This window comes from Schistocerca serialis, chromosome 3 (genome assembly GCF_023864345.2).
Source record: "Schistocerca serialis cubense isolate TAMUIC-IGC-003099 chromosome 3, iqSchSeri2.2, whole genome shotgun sequence".
Lineage (NCBI taxonomy): Eukaryota > Metazoa > Arthropoda > Insecta > Orthoptera > Acrididae > Schistocerca > Schistocerca serialis.
Window position 1 is genome coordinate 882,230,310 of NC_064640.1, and position 20,946 is coordinate 882,251,255.

The following is a 20,946-nucleotide window of genomic DNA, read 5'->3' on the forward strand; positions in this document are numbered from 1 at the left end:
CAGTGTCCCGCACGCAGTGGGTCATATCAGCTACCACGTACAGTAAGTGCCGATGTTGCTCGGCCACGGCTGGAACCAATGACTATGCAATGCTTCACTGACAGGGTCCGTGCATCGTGGCCTGCCTTCCATCACCAACTGATGCGGGGCTGAGTTGTACGGGGTGTAACAAAGGGGTTATAAAGCGTCCAAGTGACTTCTGACTCATCCTTGACCCACCATTCTCGACCAGGCAGGTCTACTGTCAAGCCAGATCCATAATTTGGTATACGCACAAAGACACCCCCCCCCCCCCACCACCCCCATAGTAAACAAGAGTCAAAATATCAGTGGTTGTCTAATGTATCACCAGATTTTATTCCTGTAATTTGTTTGAAGACAAATAAACTTTATTAAACATAAAAATGAACAAAATATTGATAAACCTATAATAGTCATACACCAAGAATAAAACCATCCATATCCACAACATCAAAAAGAATTCAAATGCAAGCTCTGCACACACAATGCTACTTAATGTATGTAGTTACAACAAAGAATTTAACACCACAATGACCCCCCCCCCCCCCCCCAAACTTGTACACACCAATTAACAAGCATAATCTGATATATACAATCATAAATATTATAAAATAGACAAAGGATAACATTAACCTACTACAAATATAATCCACTACATGGAATGACATTATACAAAACAGAAACTTGTGTAAAATATTTTTGACACCATACTGACAAAGGTCACAAAAATGGAGCTATTGCTTAGTTAGATAAGGAAGGAAGATTAGGTTTTATTGTCCCACTGATGACAAGGACATTAGAGATGCAGCACATTCACAAATTGGGAAGAGAATTCGGCCATGCCCTTTTCAAAGGGACAGTCTAGCATTTGCCTTAACAATTTAGGGAAAGCATGGAGAACCTAAATCTGAGTATCTGGGTCGGAACTTTAACCTAAGTGTTCTCCTGGATGTAATGCTACTGTCTCAATACTGCACAAAAACTGGAGTAAGTAGTAAGATCCTTATTTAGGAACCAACTTGGCACATGCTTGATTGAACTGAAGACCATCTATATCAGGATAGTTGGTTACGAACTTGAATACTGCACATTTGGAATACAAGTAGTGTCTTAAACATAGCACCACCTACTCTATACTTGCAGCAGGTTCCATTCACTCATTGCACTTACTGTATGTAATAAAACATGCTGCTGTAGAAATGGCACCACCACAAATACAGAAAGATACAGTACAAAAAGGGAATAAATACCTATGCAGAGCATTATACACTTTCACACTACACTGCAACACATTTCTTCTAATACTTTTCTTTATTCCTTCAACTTGTTTTTCCTTTCTGCATTGTACAATATTGCATGCCTTTTGTTCTCTTTAATGTATCTCCTTTCCTTCATTTGTAGTGAGTTGTGAGTACCCCTCCCCCTTTTCCCGTTCTTCCCTCTATCTTTAGCCACTTCAGCATAAAAGCTATCTTTCCCAACTGTGAATACTCAAACGGGTGCTCGATTTGTAAAAAATGAGCTTCCAGTACTGTAACCCAGGGTGTGCTTTCAAAATTTAAAACTTCTTAAAGTGTTACTTTAAAGCTTTTCTGAGAATTTTAAAAGTGTGAATACAACACTTGTTTTACATCATTTCTCCCACAGCAAAAGTTCTATTGAACCACGTCTCAAAGTCTGCGGTTCTCATTTTTGTTGTTGGAGGTACTGGTATGGCACACTGGTGTGTAGCACTGGTGTGTACAGTAATAAATCAAGGGCTGACGCAAACATTTCCACATCTTTCACTAACTTGCACACTGTCTAATATTCAGTGCTGTGCACATTTCAGTGTTTGGCATTTGCTCTTCCTGTAGAAAAAATGATTATTTTAAATGGCACACTGCTACATACACTACAGAAATGTGGGAAAGCTGGAATCGTACCTCAAGCAGTCTCTCTTAACTTGTTGATTAAATATTCTTAATTTTATTTCAGTGTTTTACAATCAGTGCTTTAGAACTTTGTTTCTAATGACTAGTAATTAAACTTTTCTACCAAAGAATTTTCATTATAAACTGCTCAAAAAAGTTTAACACCACCTTCATGACTTGCACTGTTTGTGATTTTTGATGGAAAATATCTTTCTCAATACTCTCTTGTTCACAGCAAATTGTTATTTACAGGCACATGTATATGGAGCTAAATGCAAACTTCAATTTTCAGCACAGCACAGTAATGTTGGGTACTGTTCACTGACAAGTGCAGGATTTGTCTGATGCCCTATGACGATCACGACGAGCGTGGAGGCGTCCAGGGTTCAAAGCACATATCACAAATGCAGGTTCAGACAGGAAGTTGATCAATCTTGTTTTGAACTGGTATTATTTACAGATATTACACGTCTCTCCTAGCTATCAGGGGTAATTTGATGACTGTGAAGTGTCAGGACAAGATTACCCGATCTATTGTCCAGACTTACAGTCAACATTTTGGCAATGGGTTCACCTTTTAAGACGATAATGCACAAGCATACTGCACCGACCCTATGAATACCCTCCTCCAACAGATGGGAAGCAACAACTGAATGGAATAGCCTGCAGTATCTGCTGAAACAACACCAATCACGCACGCTTGGGGCCAGTTGAATCTTGCAGTGAATAACTGATACAGCCCCCCACCCGGTCACACACTGGATGACCTCTCAAAAGCTGACTGGAATAGCATGCAGTATCTGCTGAAACAACACCAATCACGCATGCTTGGGACCAGTTGAATCTTGCAGTGAATAATTGATACAGCCCCCACCCAGTCACACACTGGAGGACCTCTCAAAAGCTGCTGTCAAGCAATGGAACAAGTTTGAGCAGTAATGTCTCAAACTCCTTGGTACTGGCCTGCCAAGAAATATTGCAGCATTTTACATTGCATGGGATGAAGCAACACCATACTGAATGTCATCCAGCAGCAGATTTTAATTTTACAGATGAGCAAATATCAACACTTTCAGGCTGCTATTTTCTTTAAATCCAAAGCTAAGCTGTTTTTTTAGTTACATAAGGTGTATTCTTAACACCCTGCTCCCCTCAAACCCAAGTCCACACACACAGATACACAGGTGGCTGTTTTTTTAAGTAATGTATTTCACAAAATTCTGATTAAAGCAGCTTTTAATAACATGGTGAAAATTACCTTAGATATTCTTTCCACATCTTTCTTCTGTTCTGCCTGCACAAAAATACTTGCAAAAAGTTTTAATATATTCTGAACATACACAGCCTGAATATGTCCTGGTAATCCAAAAACTCTGCTTCGTATCATTGCCTCCAAAGTACTCTGCTGATCCCTTAAGTACCTGCAACAATGGGAATGTGTATTAGCAATAAATTTTATATTTAATTACACTGAACGGAAATTATCCTTTAATGTAAGTAGAATGTTTTGAATAATTAAGCAATAGATACATTCAAAAACTGAAGTTTGCTCAGTGATTAATATAGAGATACATATAACTTGGAGAAATAGGAGCAAAAAGAGGAGGGCAAACAAATGGATCCATGTTGTCAGGTGGATGGAGGGTGATGGACAAATCAAGTTCTTTAGTGGGTGCCAAGAGTCAGCAAGGGACAAGACGACAAACCAGTGGAAGGTGGGTAGAAGGCATTACAAAATGCGCAGGAACAAAGCCTACTATACAACGATTCTTTCTTGGCTGTCATGTGTCTGATCTCTTTGGTAAAATGTGTTTCTCTACATGGTAGTTTCTACATCTGTATCACATCCACGTTTATCAGGGATCAAGCGAAGTTGATGTTGAAAACAAGCTAAGAATGAAACTGAAACAAATATGTAAGGGTGAATAGCGAAGTTAGGGGTGAGAGTGATAGACTATATCACAAGTTGCGAACTGAATGTTCCGCATTGAAATAAAAACTTCATTCTAGCTTAAAAATAATTCTGAGCATGTTTTAACTGATGTAGATGTGAATCAGCCAGACATAGCAACAGCCATGATCAAGATGGAGATGTATTCATCTGAAGTAAAGAAACATATGGTAGCTTTAAATAAACCAATAGCAGTACTGGAGGCTAATGTAAAGAAGAAATTATAAACAGTGTTATCATTTCTAAACATGTAACAAGAATGAGTTGCAAACTATATTCATTTGATGCCTTTACTTGGAATTTAGGAATGAAAGGTTTAAATAGTGGTGGGTATCTGTGCCTGTAGATTTTTAACAGGGTTGTAAGGATAGACTTCCAAGTGGTACTAGTGATGAAAATAAAATAAAATTTTTACAATTTGTGTTAGATGGTGAGGCTCTGTCACTGGCAAATCAAGTTGATGACAGTTTTGAAAAATACAATGATTCTGAAAACACACTTCTGTAAAGTTATTGAGAAAAATCAAAGGAGCGTAGGGTCCAAAATGAGTTTTTGAATGGTTCAGTATACAGAATTCTGTATGGAAGAAATTGAAAAGTCAATGCATTTTAAATGTCTTACGTACATTAACAATCATTTCTACTCTACAAATAAGGTAAAATGATAATATTCAATAGGATTTGATTAATAAACCAAAGGAAGACATGTACAGCTTCCTATAATATACAGAAAGGATGGATGTGCTACATTTCATAAGAATGGCAGGCAGAAATTGCAAAGAGAAATGTATGGGAACACGAATATAAATGCGTCTGAGACTGAAAAATACAGAAAGAATTAAGAAAAGTATAATGGGCAGCATAGGCCGTCGCACATGAAGCAAGAAAGTAAGGCTTTAGGCACCAGAAACAATGTAAAGCATGACAGTAACTGCGAAAACTTTATTCCAGGAGACAGAAGGAAACAAGCAGTAATCTCACCACAGGCCATGCTGGAAAGAGTTAGGCCAGGAATGAAGCACAGACTAACTGAGTTCAGACGGCAAAGACACACGGAATTATTTTCTATAGCTAGAATTTTGAATAGTTGAATAGGGAACATTTTAACAACAATATTATGAAACGGATAGTTGCTAACCACCATACAACGGAGATGCTGAGTTGCAGATAGGCACAACAAAAAGACTGTCACAAAGTCAGCTATTGGCCAACACGGCCTTTGTCAAAAATAGATGAAACACACACACACACACACACACACACACACACACACACACACACACACACACACACTCGTGCGCGCAAACGCAATTCACACACGACTGCAGTCTCTGGCAGCCGCAGTTGGGTTTGAGAGAGAGTTTTTTGTGTGTGTGTGTGTGTGTGTGTGTGTGTGTGTGTGTGTGTGTGTGTGTGTGTGTTTTCTATTTTCGACAAAGGCCTTGTTGGCCGATAGCTTAATTTGTGACAGTCCTTTTGTTGTGCCTATCTGCGACTCAGCATCTCCGCTATGTGGTGAGCAGCAACTATCCTTTTCATAACATTGTTACAATCCATCCCGGATTTTCCATTGTCGGACATTTTAATAAGAATTTTATGTTAATCATGGAAAAAGTGCAATAGGAGGAAAAATAATATGTTCATAGAAGATCACATTGTTAGTTAATTTAACACTCAAATGCTATCCTCATCTCTCTGAGACACGCACAGACTTCTTCGTCTAATGGCAAGTGCGGCTGTAGGGATTTGGTGGCCTTCCCCTACCTACCTTCCTGACCCAGTAGGCACCAAACAACAGTGTAGTGCCAGCCATTGTTAAGTGAAGGTTGTCACTCTCAGCAGCCTTTGTCTCTCTCAAGCACAACAACAGCAAGTTTGTAAACGTTTTTGATCACTCTAGATTTTTTGGAAATTTGCAAATTTGCGGCAAGCTTCCATGGGACCAAACTGCTGAGTCATCAGTCCCTAGTCTTACACACTACTGAATCTAACTTAAAGCTACGAACAACACACACATCCATGCCCGAGGGAGAGCCGTGCAAACCGTGACAAGGCCCCTAGTCCACGCAGTTACCCAGCGTGGCGCTATAGTTTTGTTCTTAACTGAATTTTGGTTTTATTCTAATTATTTCAGAATAAAATTAGTACCATTCAAACAAATTGTTATTTTTCTACTTTTGAAATGAAGGTGGTCATGATCAGAAGCCTGTGTATGTCTCAGACACAATTACAGCAAATTTGTAACTATTTTTGCTCAATGTATAATTTTATGCTTAATTCTATTTACATGCTTTTACTCTGATTATTTTAGTAAAATATGAGCTAATTATTAGTTTCTTCCATTACAGTTGCAGAATGGTACTACAGAAACATTTTTTTGACTTGAATAATCCAGCTGAATAGCAAGAATCCACCAAATAATATTTGATGGTATGGATAAGGATGAAGTGCAGCCTGGAAAATCTTCATACAATTTGGAAGAGGAAGATTGTGACACCAATGCATCAAAGAACTCTGCAGAGTGGGAGGAAGACTTGCAAACAGAGCAGAACAGCACAGATCTGAGCTCTGCTGATGTGGGGGGAGGAGGGGGAGGAGTCTGAGATTTGATGGTAGGGAAAGTGCACTAGAAAGGAGAGCAGCAGACCATTTAACAGCTATTCATAATTTCCTTTGAAAAGTTTGTAAACAACTGCAGAGCTTGCTACAGTGTGGGAGCTGAATTGATGAAAAGCTACAAGCCTTTGGGACAGATGCCCATTCACACACTATATTCCCCCAAAACATCAAAATATGGGATCAAAATATTTGCAGTTTTAGATTCTAAAAGGTTTTATGCCAACAATCTGGAAATTTATCATGGTTAACAAGAGTGAACATTCCAGTGCAGTAACAAATTCACAGACATAGTACAAATATTTGTAACTCCCATAACTAACACTGGACATAATGTGTTGTTGTTGTCTTCAGTCCTTAGACTGGTTTGATGCAGCTCTCCATGCTACTCTATCCTGTGCAAGCTCCTTCATCTCCCAGTACTTATTGCAACCTACATCCTTCTGAATCTGCTTAGTGTATTCATCTCTTGGTCTTCCTCTATGATTTTTATCCTCGACGCTGCCCTCCAATGCTAAATTTGTGATCCCTTGAGACCTAAGAACATGTCCTACCAACCGGTCCCTTCTTCTTGTCAAGTTGTGCCACAAACTCCTCTTCTCCCCAATTCTATTCAATACCTCCTCATTAGTTATGTGATCTACCCATCTAATCTTCAGCATTCTTCTGTAGCACCACATTTCGAAAGCTTCTATTCTCTTCTTGTCCAAACTATTTATCGTCCATGTTTCACTTCCATACATGGCTACATTCCATACAAATACTTTCAGAAACGACTTCCTGACACTTAAATCTATACTCGATGTTAACAAATTTCTCTTCTTCAGAAACGATTTCCTTGCCATTGACAGTCTACATTTTATATCCTCTCTACTTCGACCATCATCAGTTATTTTGCTCCCCAAATAGCAAAACTCCTTTACTACTTTAAGTTTCTCATTTCCTAATCTAATTCCCTCAGCATCACCCGACACATAATGTGACAGCTGATAATTGGTTTAGGAAGTCACTCTTCTTCAAAACTTATCAGAAAAATATCACTTGTCTTATGGGAGAAAGCTAAAGAAGAATAAATGGTAGATGCCTAAATAGATGAAAGAGGTGGAAAACTGAGAGAATTTTTCCATTTTTTTGCATTATGTGAAGGAAGGAAGATTAATTTTAAGTGTCCCTAAAAGTAAAAAGAAAAATGTACTGCTCGTCTCAGTTTACACAAGGATGATTCAAGTATGAAGATACTGGTGAAAATAAAAAGCCTGAAATGGTAACTTACTACAGTAAACACAAGATTGAAGTAGAAATAGGTGAGAAAACGTGCTTTAATTACAACATCACGAGGGGTACTATAATGTGGCGATGGTGGTTTTCTTTTCTGTCTTAAATATTGATGGAATCAATTCTCAAGATACTCATATGGCAAATGGAAATGAATCACTCAACCACCAACTGTTTCTTCGAAGAATCTGAATAGAACTTATTGATAATCATTTGATAAGGTGATCACTTATGGTTTGTTTACCTTGGTCAGGTACTTATGGCTTGTTTATCTCTGTCAACTTCTATAAGACTTCATGAAATTTCATCTGGAAACCAACAACTTGTCTTTTACTCATGCCGATCCCATGACCACTGGTAGTGTAAATAGAAAGCATTGCCAGCCCTGCTGTGCCACAAAAATAACAAGACTGACAAAATATACTGCAACACATGTGGATAGTATTTACGCCTGCAACATTGCATTATTGTTTGGCTGATGGGTGTGTGACAGGAAATGAACATAATGAAGACGACTGTGACTAATTTTGTTCTTTAGACTTTATTATTCTTCTTCTGCACTATTTTTGTACTTATTATTATACACCTACTTAAATTTTCTTTCATTTTAGGAGCTGTTTTGTATGCTATTGAAAGGGCAAAAGAATGTTCACCTGTATTTATTTACCAAAGCCCCCTACAATACTAACATGAAAAGAGGATATAGTATATTGCAATTTATGTCATGTATCTGACAGATACAACAACAACACCGACTTAAGTTGTTTTAGGGTAGAAGTCGAGTGTTAAGTGGACAAAAAGTAATCTTTATGTTGTTGACAATATAGTGCCACTGGAAGGAAGTATAGTGGGTGAATATCTGAAACAGCCAGATAATATGAATGAATATGAGAAAGTGAATGTAGCAGTGACTAATGTGCATATTTATTTAGATTAATATTCTATGTTTTTGCAAATAAAATTTATTTCTTGTGATAGTATTGCTGAGTTTTGTGTTGATGGTGGTGATGTTGATTAGTCTTTGTGATGAAGTGAATGGAAGCACATTAATGGAAAAACAATGGAAAATGTCACGTAGACAAGGCTAGAGATGCTCATAATATTGAGAATATACAAGTCTTAGATATACCAACTGGAAATGTCAGATCTGTATGATCAGAGGTACTGGGAAGGTTTTTCCTGTATGTACCAGCAAATGTTAATTATTGGAAAGACAATAAATTCAAGTTTCCCATGGAAAATGATCACATAACGGAAAAAGAAAGTAATGGTTACACAAGCAATGGAGAAAAGGAAGAATAGTCACAATAAAAGAGGAGAACAGACTAGCTTTGACTTTGGAGATACAGTATTTGTTAGAACTGAAGAAATCCTTGTAAACTGGATAATGAATTCTTTAGAAATTTACCATGAACCTTTTGAAATAGTGGAGATTAGCCACCTCAGTATCTATAGATTTAATTATCCTCAGTGCAAGAGACAGTCAAGTTTAAGGAACATTTAAATTGAAGATGTATAATAGGTGAGAGGAAGATGAAAAATTTGTGAATGTATGCCATCTGTAAACATACTGATTAACAGGGTTTTATTATTCATGTGTGGTTGCAGGACTTCTAGCTGTGTGATTTTCTTCTGCTGTGTTTGGCAAATTTACTGAGGAAATTTGGGTTTAGCATTTATGGTTTTCATACTTTTATGGTTGTCAATTATTTGTGAATACTGCAGTGTTCTGAAAGGTGTGCTCATTAATGGGAATAGGGAATATACCATGAGGCTTCCGAATGATTACTGATGAGATATTGAGGGAAGACTAAAAATATGTGGTGGTTATGTAAAATTTGGTTGCTCTGATAAAAAAACAGGCAATGTTTACCATTCGGTATGATGAGTAGCATTGATATCACCTGGATAGTTGTGTGTATTTTAGTGAATACACTGTGTTGTTTAGTTGCAATCACTTGTTTTAAATTAAAATAGATTTCTTCATATATGGTTAGGACATGAGCCAAATATTTGAATATTTTAGCATTTCTGTAGATCAAAACGAGAGTTAAGGTGACCACACGCTGCCTATCTAACCCCTGATAATTTAGGTAAGTATTTGACCCATTTCTGAAAAAAATATTTGACGCAGGACCTTAATATTTTTACTGTATGTTACATGATGCTAATAGAGTCAACTGTACTAAAATCTACTTTATCCATTTCACAGTTCTTAAGAAATACTTTTTTAAATTTATTAACAAAAAAATATTAAGTTTTTTCTGCAGAAAACATTTTTTTGTGAACTTCCTAACAGGGGAATATTAATGAATGTAGTACCAGAGGTAGCTTTTTATGTTATGCAGAATCTCTGAAAATTTCATTCATTTATCTATGATAGTTTCTGATATAATGGGGCATATGTACTGAAAATTTTGTTTGTGGGAAATTGGCTTTAAAGAAAAAACTTTTGAAATTTGTTACTTACACTTAATTAAAACTGTCCTGCTGCATGTGATGGCCCTTCTTTGGCCTCTAGCAAGTCTTCCAGCTTCTTTTTTCACCTTCCTGGATGTTTGCCTTGGCCATATTAGATGCAGACCTGTCTGCATTGGCTACCCTCATTTTATCGCAATGTTGCAGCCCAGTGATCATATTTTCACCAGGATTAATTCTCAGCTTTTTCAGTGCCCAACGCTTCCCAGTATCACCACAATTGAATGTAATAGCAGCATCATGAACTCCTAGTTTCATTGTATGCATGCCTACAAATACAATTTTAGGAAGGCGGTTCCAAATTATGCTGTTAAAACATTCATTTGGGTTCTGTGTCCGCCCATGCAGACATTTCCTTAGAAGGTCAGGATGAGCCAAGTCTCTGAAAATAGGTTTAATTGCTGTAATAACAGCAGCAGGAAGAAAATGCTGATGAGAATAAGATTCTCCAGTTGCCTGAGCCCTATTGTATTTGCACCACGAATTTTCTCCTGATGGACACAATCCACGACATGGCTTATCATCAGTAGAGGACTTATGGAAGAATATGGCCCAAACATCTCTCTTCATTGTCTCCAGATTTTCTTTATTTCTCCTAATTGCCTGCCCATAGTATACCTGCAAGTTTTCTATTTCAGTTTTAGTTAACCGACCCTGTCCGGTCAACAATTTCCAATCTTCTAATTTTTTTCCTCTCATATCAACAGTTAGTTTTCTCAGCCTTGTTCCCAAACGTTTTTGAACGTGGTCTACACGTTCTATTTTGCTAATAATGGCATCTCCATACGGCTTAGAGTTCACCACATTGTTGTATGCCTTACTGTTACCATCGCCCAAATATTTGGTGTACCGTATGCCTCGTTTCTACGGAGTGGTGACGTTTTTGTTGTACTCCATGAACTTCCATACCACCACTTGTTCCTCTAAAATTAGCCACACAGTTGTGTTCTTTATGTTCATTGACTTTACAACATTTGCAATATTTACACATTATCTCCACATCTAACACTTTACCGGTATCTACACTCGTGGCAGTTTCTACTCCATTCAGAGAAGTATGTCCTCTTTTCTGCCAACTTCCATCAAGTGCAACTGCAATATCTGAACATCCAACATTTTCTTCCACTGCTTCCCTAGCAGCCAGTTTCATGCTTTCCTCACTGACCTCACATACAGTTTTCTCTAATATTGCAGTGAGTTTTTCAAATTTATTTGGTGGTTTATGGTAAGTTCATCACTGAACAAAATGTTCTCCCTGCAGCCATGCCCTTGCCAATGGATTGTAAGGCATAAACTAATCTAGTATTGATTTTATAGGGGCCACTTGCATCTGTTTTTGAAGAACTCATAAATGAAATCACAGCTGAGCATTTAGTGCAAAATAAACCTAAAGCAATTGCTAGGCCTTTTCTCCCACTGGCACTCACACATTTTCAACTCTGTGACTCACCACACTGTCTACATTGTACAAATTTAAAAATTACATTTGATAATATTCTCAAATTTATAATAATGTTACTGCACCCTTTGTCACTTACAGTAAATTCACTGTAACACTCTTGAAATGGTGAGAGCTTCTTTGATGATGCACTTGCTAAAGAATTACAATTAGAAACATCATTGCCAGGCTACATAACCTCTTGTACAGAAACCTTTCTAAACTTGTTTCCTCTAAATTGTTGTTTTTTGAATATGCCTTTACGTTTCATCATCTTCAATAAACACAACAAAACACACATAAGCAAGCACTGCAAACGTAAGCATAACAACTACTCGCAATCATACTTGAACGAAACTAACCAGGTGTTTGAAAGCATGCTGTTTACAAACAGCAGAAACCAAAGAATACCGACTGTTGCATTGCAAGGATGGCCAACACACTCGGGAGTAAAAAAAAAAAAAAAAAAAAAAAACCGTAACGTGCAATGTAGGGGATATAAAGATCTAAAATATATGCAGAAAAGTGGGCGTGGCACATAAACACATGTAGGAAAATGCTCTTTAAATGATAAAAAAATTTTTTCAGCAAAATCCTTTTCAGAGTACTTAAAAAAACTTTAATCTATTGAAATATGACGAAAACTGAAAATCGATTTTTTTCAACATGAACCATGGTGTGGTCCCCTTAAAGCACTGAAATGAGCATTCAGTTTTGTGAATACCAGTCCATTTTTTGTATTTTCTGTACAGCTCTCAATTATTTTTATAATCAGCAGTTATTTTGAACTGTAGCAGCTTGTTTTCTATTTCACTGTTATAGTGAAGTCAAGGATGTAGCAGACTGGATGCTAATTTGGATATTTGTACATAGAGTAGAATCGGAGAGGTCCTCAACTAAATTAAAGTAGTTCACCGAGTAGTTTTGAAATAAGACAACAGACTATAGTATATTATGGTAGCACATTTAAGTACAGAATAACACATGTTAAGACAGTGTGATGGACATGCCTTTATGAAAGTGAAATTGTTGGACAAGAATCTCTATTAACACTGTGTGTATTTTGTGATTGTAACCTATGCTTCTCTGAAGTTCTTTTTATCATCTCAACAGTGACTCTTTTTCTGTTATTTTGTTTTTGTTTGGAATGGAATCACTGTTTCTGTAACAGTTGCTTTGAAGACTAAACAGTAGTGCCTACAATTATTTATTATGAGGGTTGGAACTTAAATAGTGGAAACTATTTATTCACAACCGATACAAAAGAGTTTGTAATGGTACTTGAATTACGCAACCATTACGGCACCTCACCTGAACCTCTCGATACCAGTAATATTCTACTGTATTTCTGCAAAGTAGTTGCAATATTTCTGAGACAACATTCAGATTTGATTTCACTTTTGATACATCAATATGTTTATATTGCAATGATATTATTCTTATGTGTATTCTTTCTTTTGTCACTATGATCTTTGACGTACTTTTAACTCTGATTTTTGGGTGCGTAATCGATTATTAGTTCGTTGTTAACTTGTTAGAGTGTCGGATGTTGAGAAGGTCAAGTCTTGGATGTCATGTTGGAAAGATGCATTTTGTAGTTGGCTTATAAAATGTGAGGAAGATGTTTTCAAGTATGTTTTGTATTGTGAAGTGATGTTTGTGTGTCACGTGATATTGCAATTAAAAGGAAGCGTAACTTAATTTTGGAGTGCTGATTATTTTTTTACATCATCATTGTCCAGCAAAAGTGTAATCTCCAAGAATGGTTTGAGAAGCGCATCTACAAAACTTTTGAATATAGCAGAATAAAACCTAGGCCTCTTTGCATTCGAGCTTGGAATCATAACCACCTAGATTTTCAACGATTGAGCCATGATTTTACGACGAGACCAGCGTGGGAAACACAAAAATATGAGTGCCTAGTTATTTTTATTATTACATGAAATGACTTTATTAACTGTGCTCTAATGACACCTGCCACATAATATGACTGTTGTTGCCCAAAAATGCAGTATTTAGCAGTGTGAGCAACACCACAATCACTAATAAATGCTGACCTTTGTTGTGGTAGGGTTGTTAGAAGTTACATGTTTGCACCTGTCACTGTCCTTCAACGAAGGCACCAGCGTTGCGTAGAATCCATTGCCAGCGATGTGGAAGGTGTCGTATACCATTAGCAGAGCCTGTTCTGTTGATGGTGCGAATGGAGCAGTCTACTGCCTGTCAAATCTCTGGAACAGTTCTAAAGTGAATGCCACAAAGTGGTTCCTTCATCTTCGGAATCAAATCAAAGTCACAAGGACTCAAGTCGGTGGAGTATGGTTGGTTGGTTGTTTTGGGGAAGGAGACCAGACAGCGTGGTCATCGGTCTCATCGGATTAGGGAAGGATGGGGAAGGAAGTCGGCCGTGCCCTTTCAGAGGAACCATCCCGGCATTTGCCTGGAGTGATTTAGGGAAATCACGGAAAACCTAAATCAGGATGGCCGGACGCGGGATTGAACCGTTGTCCTCCCGAATGTGAGTCCAGTGTCTAACCACTGCGCCACCTCGCTCGGTCGGTGGAGTATGGTGGATGGTACAGTACTCCCCAGACCCACTGACCGGACAGAGCGGACAGAGCAGCCACAGCTTGCACTGTATGCGCCCACGCATTGTCATGCAAAATGATGGGTGGGTCGCCGCTTCTTTCACAAGGCTGTCCGCAGGTGATGCTCCAAAAAATGAACAGTAATACTGTGCACTGACGATCTGCTGTGGAGGAACGTGATGAGTTAGGATAACACCATCACAGTCATACACGAGAATCACCATAACTTTAGACCACTCCATTCACACCATCAACAGAGCAGGCTCTGCTAACGGTATACTACGCCTTCCACATCGCTGCCAATGGGTTCTACACAACACTGGTGACTACTTTTAAGGACAGTAACAGGTGCAAACATGTAACTCTTTTGTATCGGTTGGGAATAAATAGTTGCCACTATTTAAGTTCCAACCCTTGTATGTTACATAGTACAGGAAAAACATTTAGTTTGCTGTGGAGGACATACATACTTTTTTTGTCTGAAACTGATTGTACGTGCAAGATTGATTTACCACAGTTTTAAATGTTTGCTGTATTGAAATGAATACCAAATATAGGTCACAGAATAAAACTATACATAAGCAGTTCACATTAGCCAGGTGAACTGACTCCTTTAAGGGCTGATTTGTGAATAGTTATGAAGTTATACTAATTGTCTTACATTTTTTGCGTTGATGGTTAAGCAGTTAAGTGCCTACAACAGAGCATTATTTTCAGTTTTCATTAATTCCTTCTGACTCTTGTTAAAACTTTTATGTTTTTAGTCAATATCAATTGTCTTGTGGGCAGCAGTCACTTTTCCTTTTTTTAAATTTGCCTCTAATTTTATTTGTGCCAAAATTTTGGTGCTTATTTGGATAAATCTTCTTGTAAATACAATCTGTAGTTTAATATGTAGTTACAGATATATTGTGTAAACAGGAAAATTCTGTTAAGAAAACTAATGCATTATGTGACAGAATTGCTGCACTTACTTACCTTCAGAGGCAAAATTTACACATATAAAAGTAAAAGTGACAACACTATACTAGCTTTCATAATTATTGATTTCTTCCTCAGGGAGTAGAGGCTGGTGAATGTTCCCATGATGAGAGGGACCTACCTTTGGTGTGGACAAGGGTAGACCATTATATTTTAAGTTAGAGTAGGCTAGTGAAGGCACCCTGTGTGGTAGGCACTTGTGGCATCATCCAGTGGGTATGGTAATGGCTCAGTGGAGCAAGGAGCATGGGTAATCTAATTTTTTATATCGTGCAGTGATCAATGTATTTTAACAAATGAGTTTACAATCAGTATAATTTTACTTGACTGATCACTGCAAACCTTCATGAATTTGAAACTATTTAACAGTTAATATTCTTAAAACTGTGATATGACATGGCTTTAAACTTTCTGACTATATCAGCAATTAATTTTAACCATATTTTGAAGTTTACACATGAATGGATTGAATATATGAAAATATAGCAGATGACAACTCCATTTACAAATACCTGTGTTTAGTAGTGTAAATGGAAATGCCGTGTGGCTAGGGCCTCCCGTCGGGTAGACAGTTTGCCTGGTGCAAGTCTTTTGAGTTGATGCCACTTCGGCAACTTGTGTGTCAATGGAGATGAAATAATGATTATGATAAGGGCAACACAAAATCCAGTCCCTGAGCGGAAAAAGTCTCTGCCCCAGCCGGGGATCAAACCCGGGCCGTTAGGTATGACATTCTGTCACGCTGACCACACAGCTACCAGGGGTGGACTTAAGTAGTGTTAAACATATTTTGTTCCCTGTGGTCATTCTTTCAAATTTATTTTCCTCACTCATGAACTAGACGAAATCATAGTAAAGTATGTTCCTGTCACTAGAAAGCTGTGTGTTAATTTTTAAAAATCATAATTCTGATAAAATGAAAGGAAACCAAAATAACTATGCCTGAGAAACTTGCCAAGGACACTGGGAGGTACACTGTGTAATATTCCACTGGCAAATAATGTTGAAAACTGTGTTTTAACAATAGAACAGCACTTCAAGTTGCACATCCAGTTCCAGATCATCTAGCTCAGGTACAGAATACTTACTGCAGAAGAAGCCTCATATTTGGTGACGCAACGTTTGTATTGTGGTTATTGTGCGAGTAGCTAAATGACTGCACATTTATCATTTATTTCAGTTCTTTTGGAAGTATATTTCAATTTGTTCCAGCAGATCTAAGTTCTGACTTGCACTGACAAACTATTTTGTGTGATATTAGTAACATATCTAGATCTGAGCGTGTGCTTTGCAATGCCTAATTTTTCAATGTGACTTAGTACGAAGGCTCTCACACTGGTGGAAATGTGTATGGAAGCTTATGCTTGTTTTCCCACTATGTTAGGCAAGACAATGACACAGGTTCTTATGCATTCAAAATTTAATGGTCTTTGTGTGTGTGTGTGTGTGTGTGTGTGTGTGTGTGTGTGTGTGTTGGGGGTGGGGGCGCACATATTTGTTTTCAACTGGATAACACAATAAAATTAAACTATCCTTCAAGGCATGAAAAGCAAAAATTTTTCAAAAATCTGAACACTACACATGCAAAGCTGCTTTGTTTTCACAGTTTAATGCAGGTGGTAGTACCATGAGCATATAATGGTTTGAATTCTGCTATGCAACTTGATAACCAATTGTTTTATTTGCTACAAACTGAAGATTGATTCCCAATTGTATAGACTGTTTTAAATAATATTTCACTTTCCTCAATTAGTTTTGATACTGGATTTGATTGGCTAAGTTACTAATATAATGCCAAGGAAATAAAAGGTCCCATACTCTAGGTCTGCAATTAAATTATAAGACGACACAGTGTTGTGCTGCATATAAAATGTCTTCTCTGTTGGTACCAAGAACAATGTTTTTTTTTAAACATATTCATGGAGTAACATCATTTACAATCAAAACCATTCTTTCACATTCTTCAGATGATAAATCTTGAAAATACAAATTATAGGCTATGAAATGGCACGCACAAAATGAGTGTTCCAACTGTTATTACAACTGCAATGTTTAATGTCTCATATGAATTTCTCAGATGTTTCAGTTAATAAAGGTAAGTGACATGTGGGCACTGAAGCCAGGGAGTTGCTGCAGTGTGCAATGACAATGAGGAGAGTGGGCAGGGGAGCCCCATCATCGGTGGGCACTGAAGAAGGGGAACACTTCCCCGTCCGGGGATGGGGAGTGGCACCTGGATGGGAGGATGTGGAAACCATGGGGGAGGGGGAGAGGAGAGGGGGTGGGACTGGGGTAAGGAAGAGGGAGGAGGGATAAGACATAACAGAGGCAAAGGTAGAAGTCATAGACACAGGGTGAAGTCGGCCATACTTCTGAAAAGCCTCAGTGTACAGCAAACAATCAATGGACTTATACTTCTGTATCTTCTTTTCCTTCTTATAAGCCAGGCAATCTTGCGAGCGTGGGAGTGACGGTTGTGACAGTTAACATATATGGGTGGCTGAACACAGTAACTCTCCTCATGGAGTGGGTGTCCACAATCACTGCATAGAGGGTCCATCATACTGTGGCAAGACATGTGCCCAAAACACAAGCATTGGAAACACCTCATGAGCGGCGGGACACACAGCTTCGAGTCACACCGGTGACACACAAACTTGACTTGCTCCAACACAGTATTTCCCTCAAATGCCAAAATAAAGGCAAAAGTATCTGTGTGATTGTCCTTACGACTTTCCTGCACATGCTGAACCAAATGAATATCCCCACTGTTTCAGATTAGCCCAGTGTTCCTCATTAGTTTGAAAGGCGAGGTCTCTGAAAAATGACTCCCTGTACAATATTCAAAGACTGATGAGGAGTAATGAACACTGGGATGTGATCAAGATAATCACAAGCCCAAGGGCTGCAGACTGGGTGGCAGATGTAGTTTTGATCAACAGTGAACCCAAGCACACCTTACTGAGAGACTCCATTTTGTCAAACTTGTCTTTCATACTTTCCACAAAAATAACGGCTTTGTCGCACTGAACATGTCCCCCATCCATACCAGTACAGACCAGGTGGCTGGGAAAGAGTTTCACCCCAAGCCAGCAAGCGTAGCCCTCCTCCCATGGTGTAACTAGGGAAGGGAACAGAAGGCTGCAGGGTCAGAGGAAGCAGCATTAAATGATCCATTACCAACCAAAGAGATGGCCATAGAAGAATAGCCAGTTTTTTGGAGCTTGATACATTTCAGACACAAAGCATCTGCCCTGATACCACCCACTGCGATCAGGGGCTCATCCCGTGGGCGCCACCCAGCCACAGCAAGGGCTGTCTGGCATGGCAGCCATTGCTGGGAGCTCCGATGCTCCAGAATGACAAGCAACCCCTCCTAGCAAAGACAGAGAGGAAGGGGCATGTAGAAGGAAACTCAGCCCGGTAAGGGAGAATGGGCTGAAACAGCTTAGGGCTCCATGTGTACTATGAACGAACTCTTTAAGAACAGTGAGCCCCCTGGGTGGGTTAACCTGGGTCTTCCACAGGGTTACAGCCCCTGTGGCAAGGGATTGGGAGCGGGATAAAGATAGACTGGGATGTTGTGTAGGCTGGGTAGATGACAGACTAGCACTTTAGGTGAGTCAGGAAGGATCACCGGTAGGATGTTCCTCATTTCTGGAAATCATGACATAATTAAAGACCTGGCAAATAACATGGTTCAGTTGGTCCAGTCTGTGGTGGGACTGGGTGATGAGGGTGGGTGCTACCTTGCAACCAATTCTTGGGGAGGGGGGAGGGGAGGTTCTTTGAGAACTTTCCTTATTGCATCAAATGTCCCTATTCCTATTTTCACGCTGTAGTTCCACACTACAATCATAATTAGTTATGAATCCCTAATTGTTCTGCTGTTAGTTTTAACTTTTGAGATAAGGTTCATTTTGAAATAATATAGCAGCATTAAATGGTTAGTCACTCAGCTATTAACACTGACAAAGTATGTGTTCTCACAATGATGTATCAAGCCAAGTTAAATTATGTGCCAGGCAAAATTTTTATTTCACTTACTCTGGAAACTCTCCACAGATCCAGGCAGCGGCTGTCAGTACTTCTGCCATAGTCGAACTCTGACCAGTACCAGATGTCAAAAAATGTGCATTTTCTAACAGCAACTCCATCTGTTGAACAGCAAATGGACGAATTGCCTGCACACGTATCGCTACATCTAACATCTGGGAAGAAACTAGTGACCCATGTTGGCTTCCTTCCATACGTGTTAATTCAACCAAGACACTCACATACCTGTTTGAGGAAAAAAAGAAATGAAATTTTTCGTTACATGTTTTAGTGTATGTTCCACTAAGTCATGGCACAAACTGCTGACACAACAAAAAACAATAAAATCACACAGACACAGAAATGCTGGCCAGTACTTACCTTAAGAAGAGAGAATTCCTAATATTGCTGATAAAAACACACAAAATATAATGTAACACTCCTGGCTTTCAGAATTACAGGTTTCTTCTTTGTGGAGGGTAAAGGGATTGGTTAAGGTTGGAAACGGGGGAGGGAGTGGGGAAGAGAGGGATCAGGCAAGGGGGCCACAATTTCATACACACCTTAGGGTGAGAGGGACTCACATGTTGTATTGACAGCAGGGGCAAAGATAAAGGGCAATGTGTCAGATTGTACAAGCTCATCTTTACTTGACTGCAAGTGTTATCTGTAAGAGTACAGAAAACTACATCTATTCCATGAATTTATCAAAAAAGCTAGTTATAATCTATTTTCCACTATCCTTCAAAGATTAATTTATATCCCCAATCCTCATTCCTAGTCACAAATACAATCTTCTTCTTCAGTCCCACACTCTTGAGCCTGAATGGACTGTTTTAATGTAGATGGGTTTTAATGCAATCATACCTTTCCCAGTCACTTTAATTTCTCATTCAACAATTTATCATTTCAAACAGATGCACTTGCTGCAGATTTACAAACACATGTACCATTAACAATGGTTACGTTCTGCAAACCAACGAGACATTCATGTTTTCCACTTTTCACTGTATCATATATTATGGATTGTTGCACTCCATTTGTGTTCAGAGTGAGGGAAGAACGACTATTTAAATCCCTCTGTGCATGCTGCAATTTGTTTAATATTATCTGTGTAGTCCCAATGGGAGTGGCACTTAGGTGGCTGTAATACACTCCTAGAATGCTTACATAATATTGGTTCTTGAAACATTGCAAGTAGGCCTTTTACAGACTGAGTTCATTTTCCCAGTATCCTGCTAATGAACCAATATCTTTTATCTTCTTTACCTCGCAATGAGCCTATGTGATCATTCCTTTTCATATCCCCATTATTTTTAACACCTAGGTATTTGTACGAGTTCCCCGATTCCAGCTGTGACACTCTAATGTTACCATACAATACTACTTTTCTGCATTTGGTTAAGTTAACAATTTCATGTTTGTGAACATTTAATGCAAGTTGAAAGCTTTTGCATCATCTTGAAATCTTATCAAGAGCTGACCGGGTATTTGTAAAGCTTTTTTTGAGTAATACTTCATTGTTGATCATTGTATTGCCTTTCAGGTCACTAACATACAACACGAATGGTAAGGATCCTGATCACTTCCCTTAGCAAAAGCTTGAAGTTACTTCTACATCAGTCTACGATTCTCCTTCCAAAATAATATG

General features: G+C 38.5%; 1 protein-coding gene across 1 annotated transcript in view; it reads right to left on the reverse strand.

Moving 5' to 3' along the window:
• The window catches only part of LOC126471106 (AP-3 complex subunit delta-1), a 258,217-nt gene that overhangs the window by 84,887 nt on the left and 152,384 nt on the right, over positions 1-20,946 (reverse strand). The window contains exons 14-15 of the mRNA XM_050099184.1: positions 19,308-19,541; positions 3,193-3,355 (exon numbers count right to left, since the gene is read on the reverse strand). Coding sequence (XP_049955141.1) covers positions 3,193-3,355; positions 19,308-19,541 — 397 coding nt within the window. The remainder of the gene's footprint in view (positions 1-3,192; positions 3,356-19,307; positions 19,542-20,946) is intronic.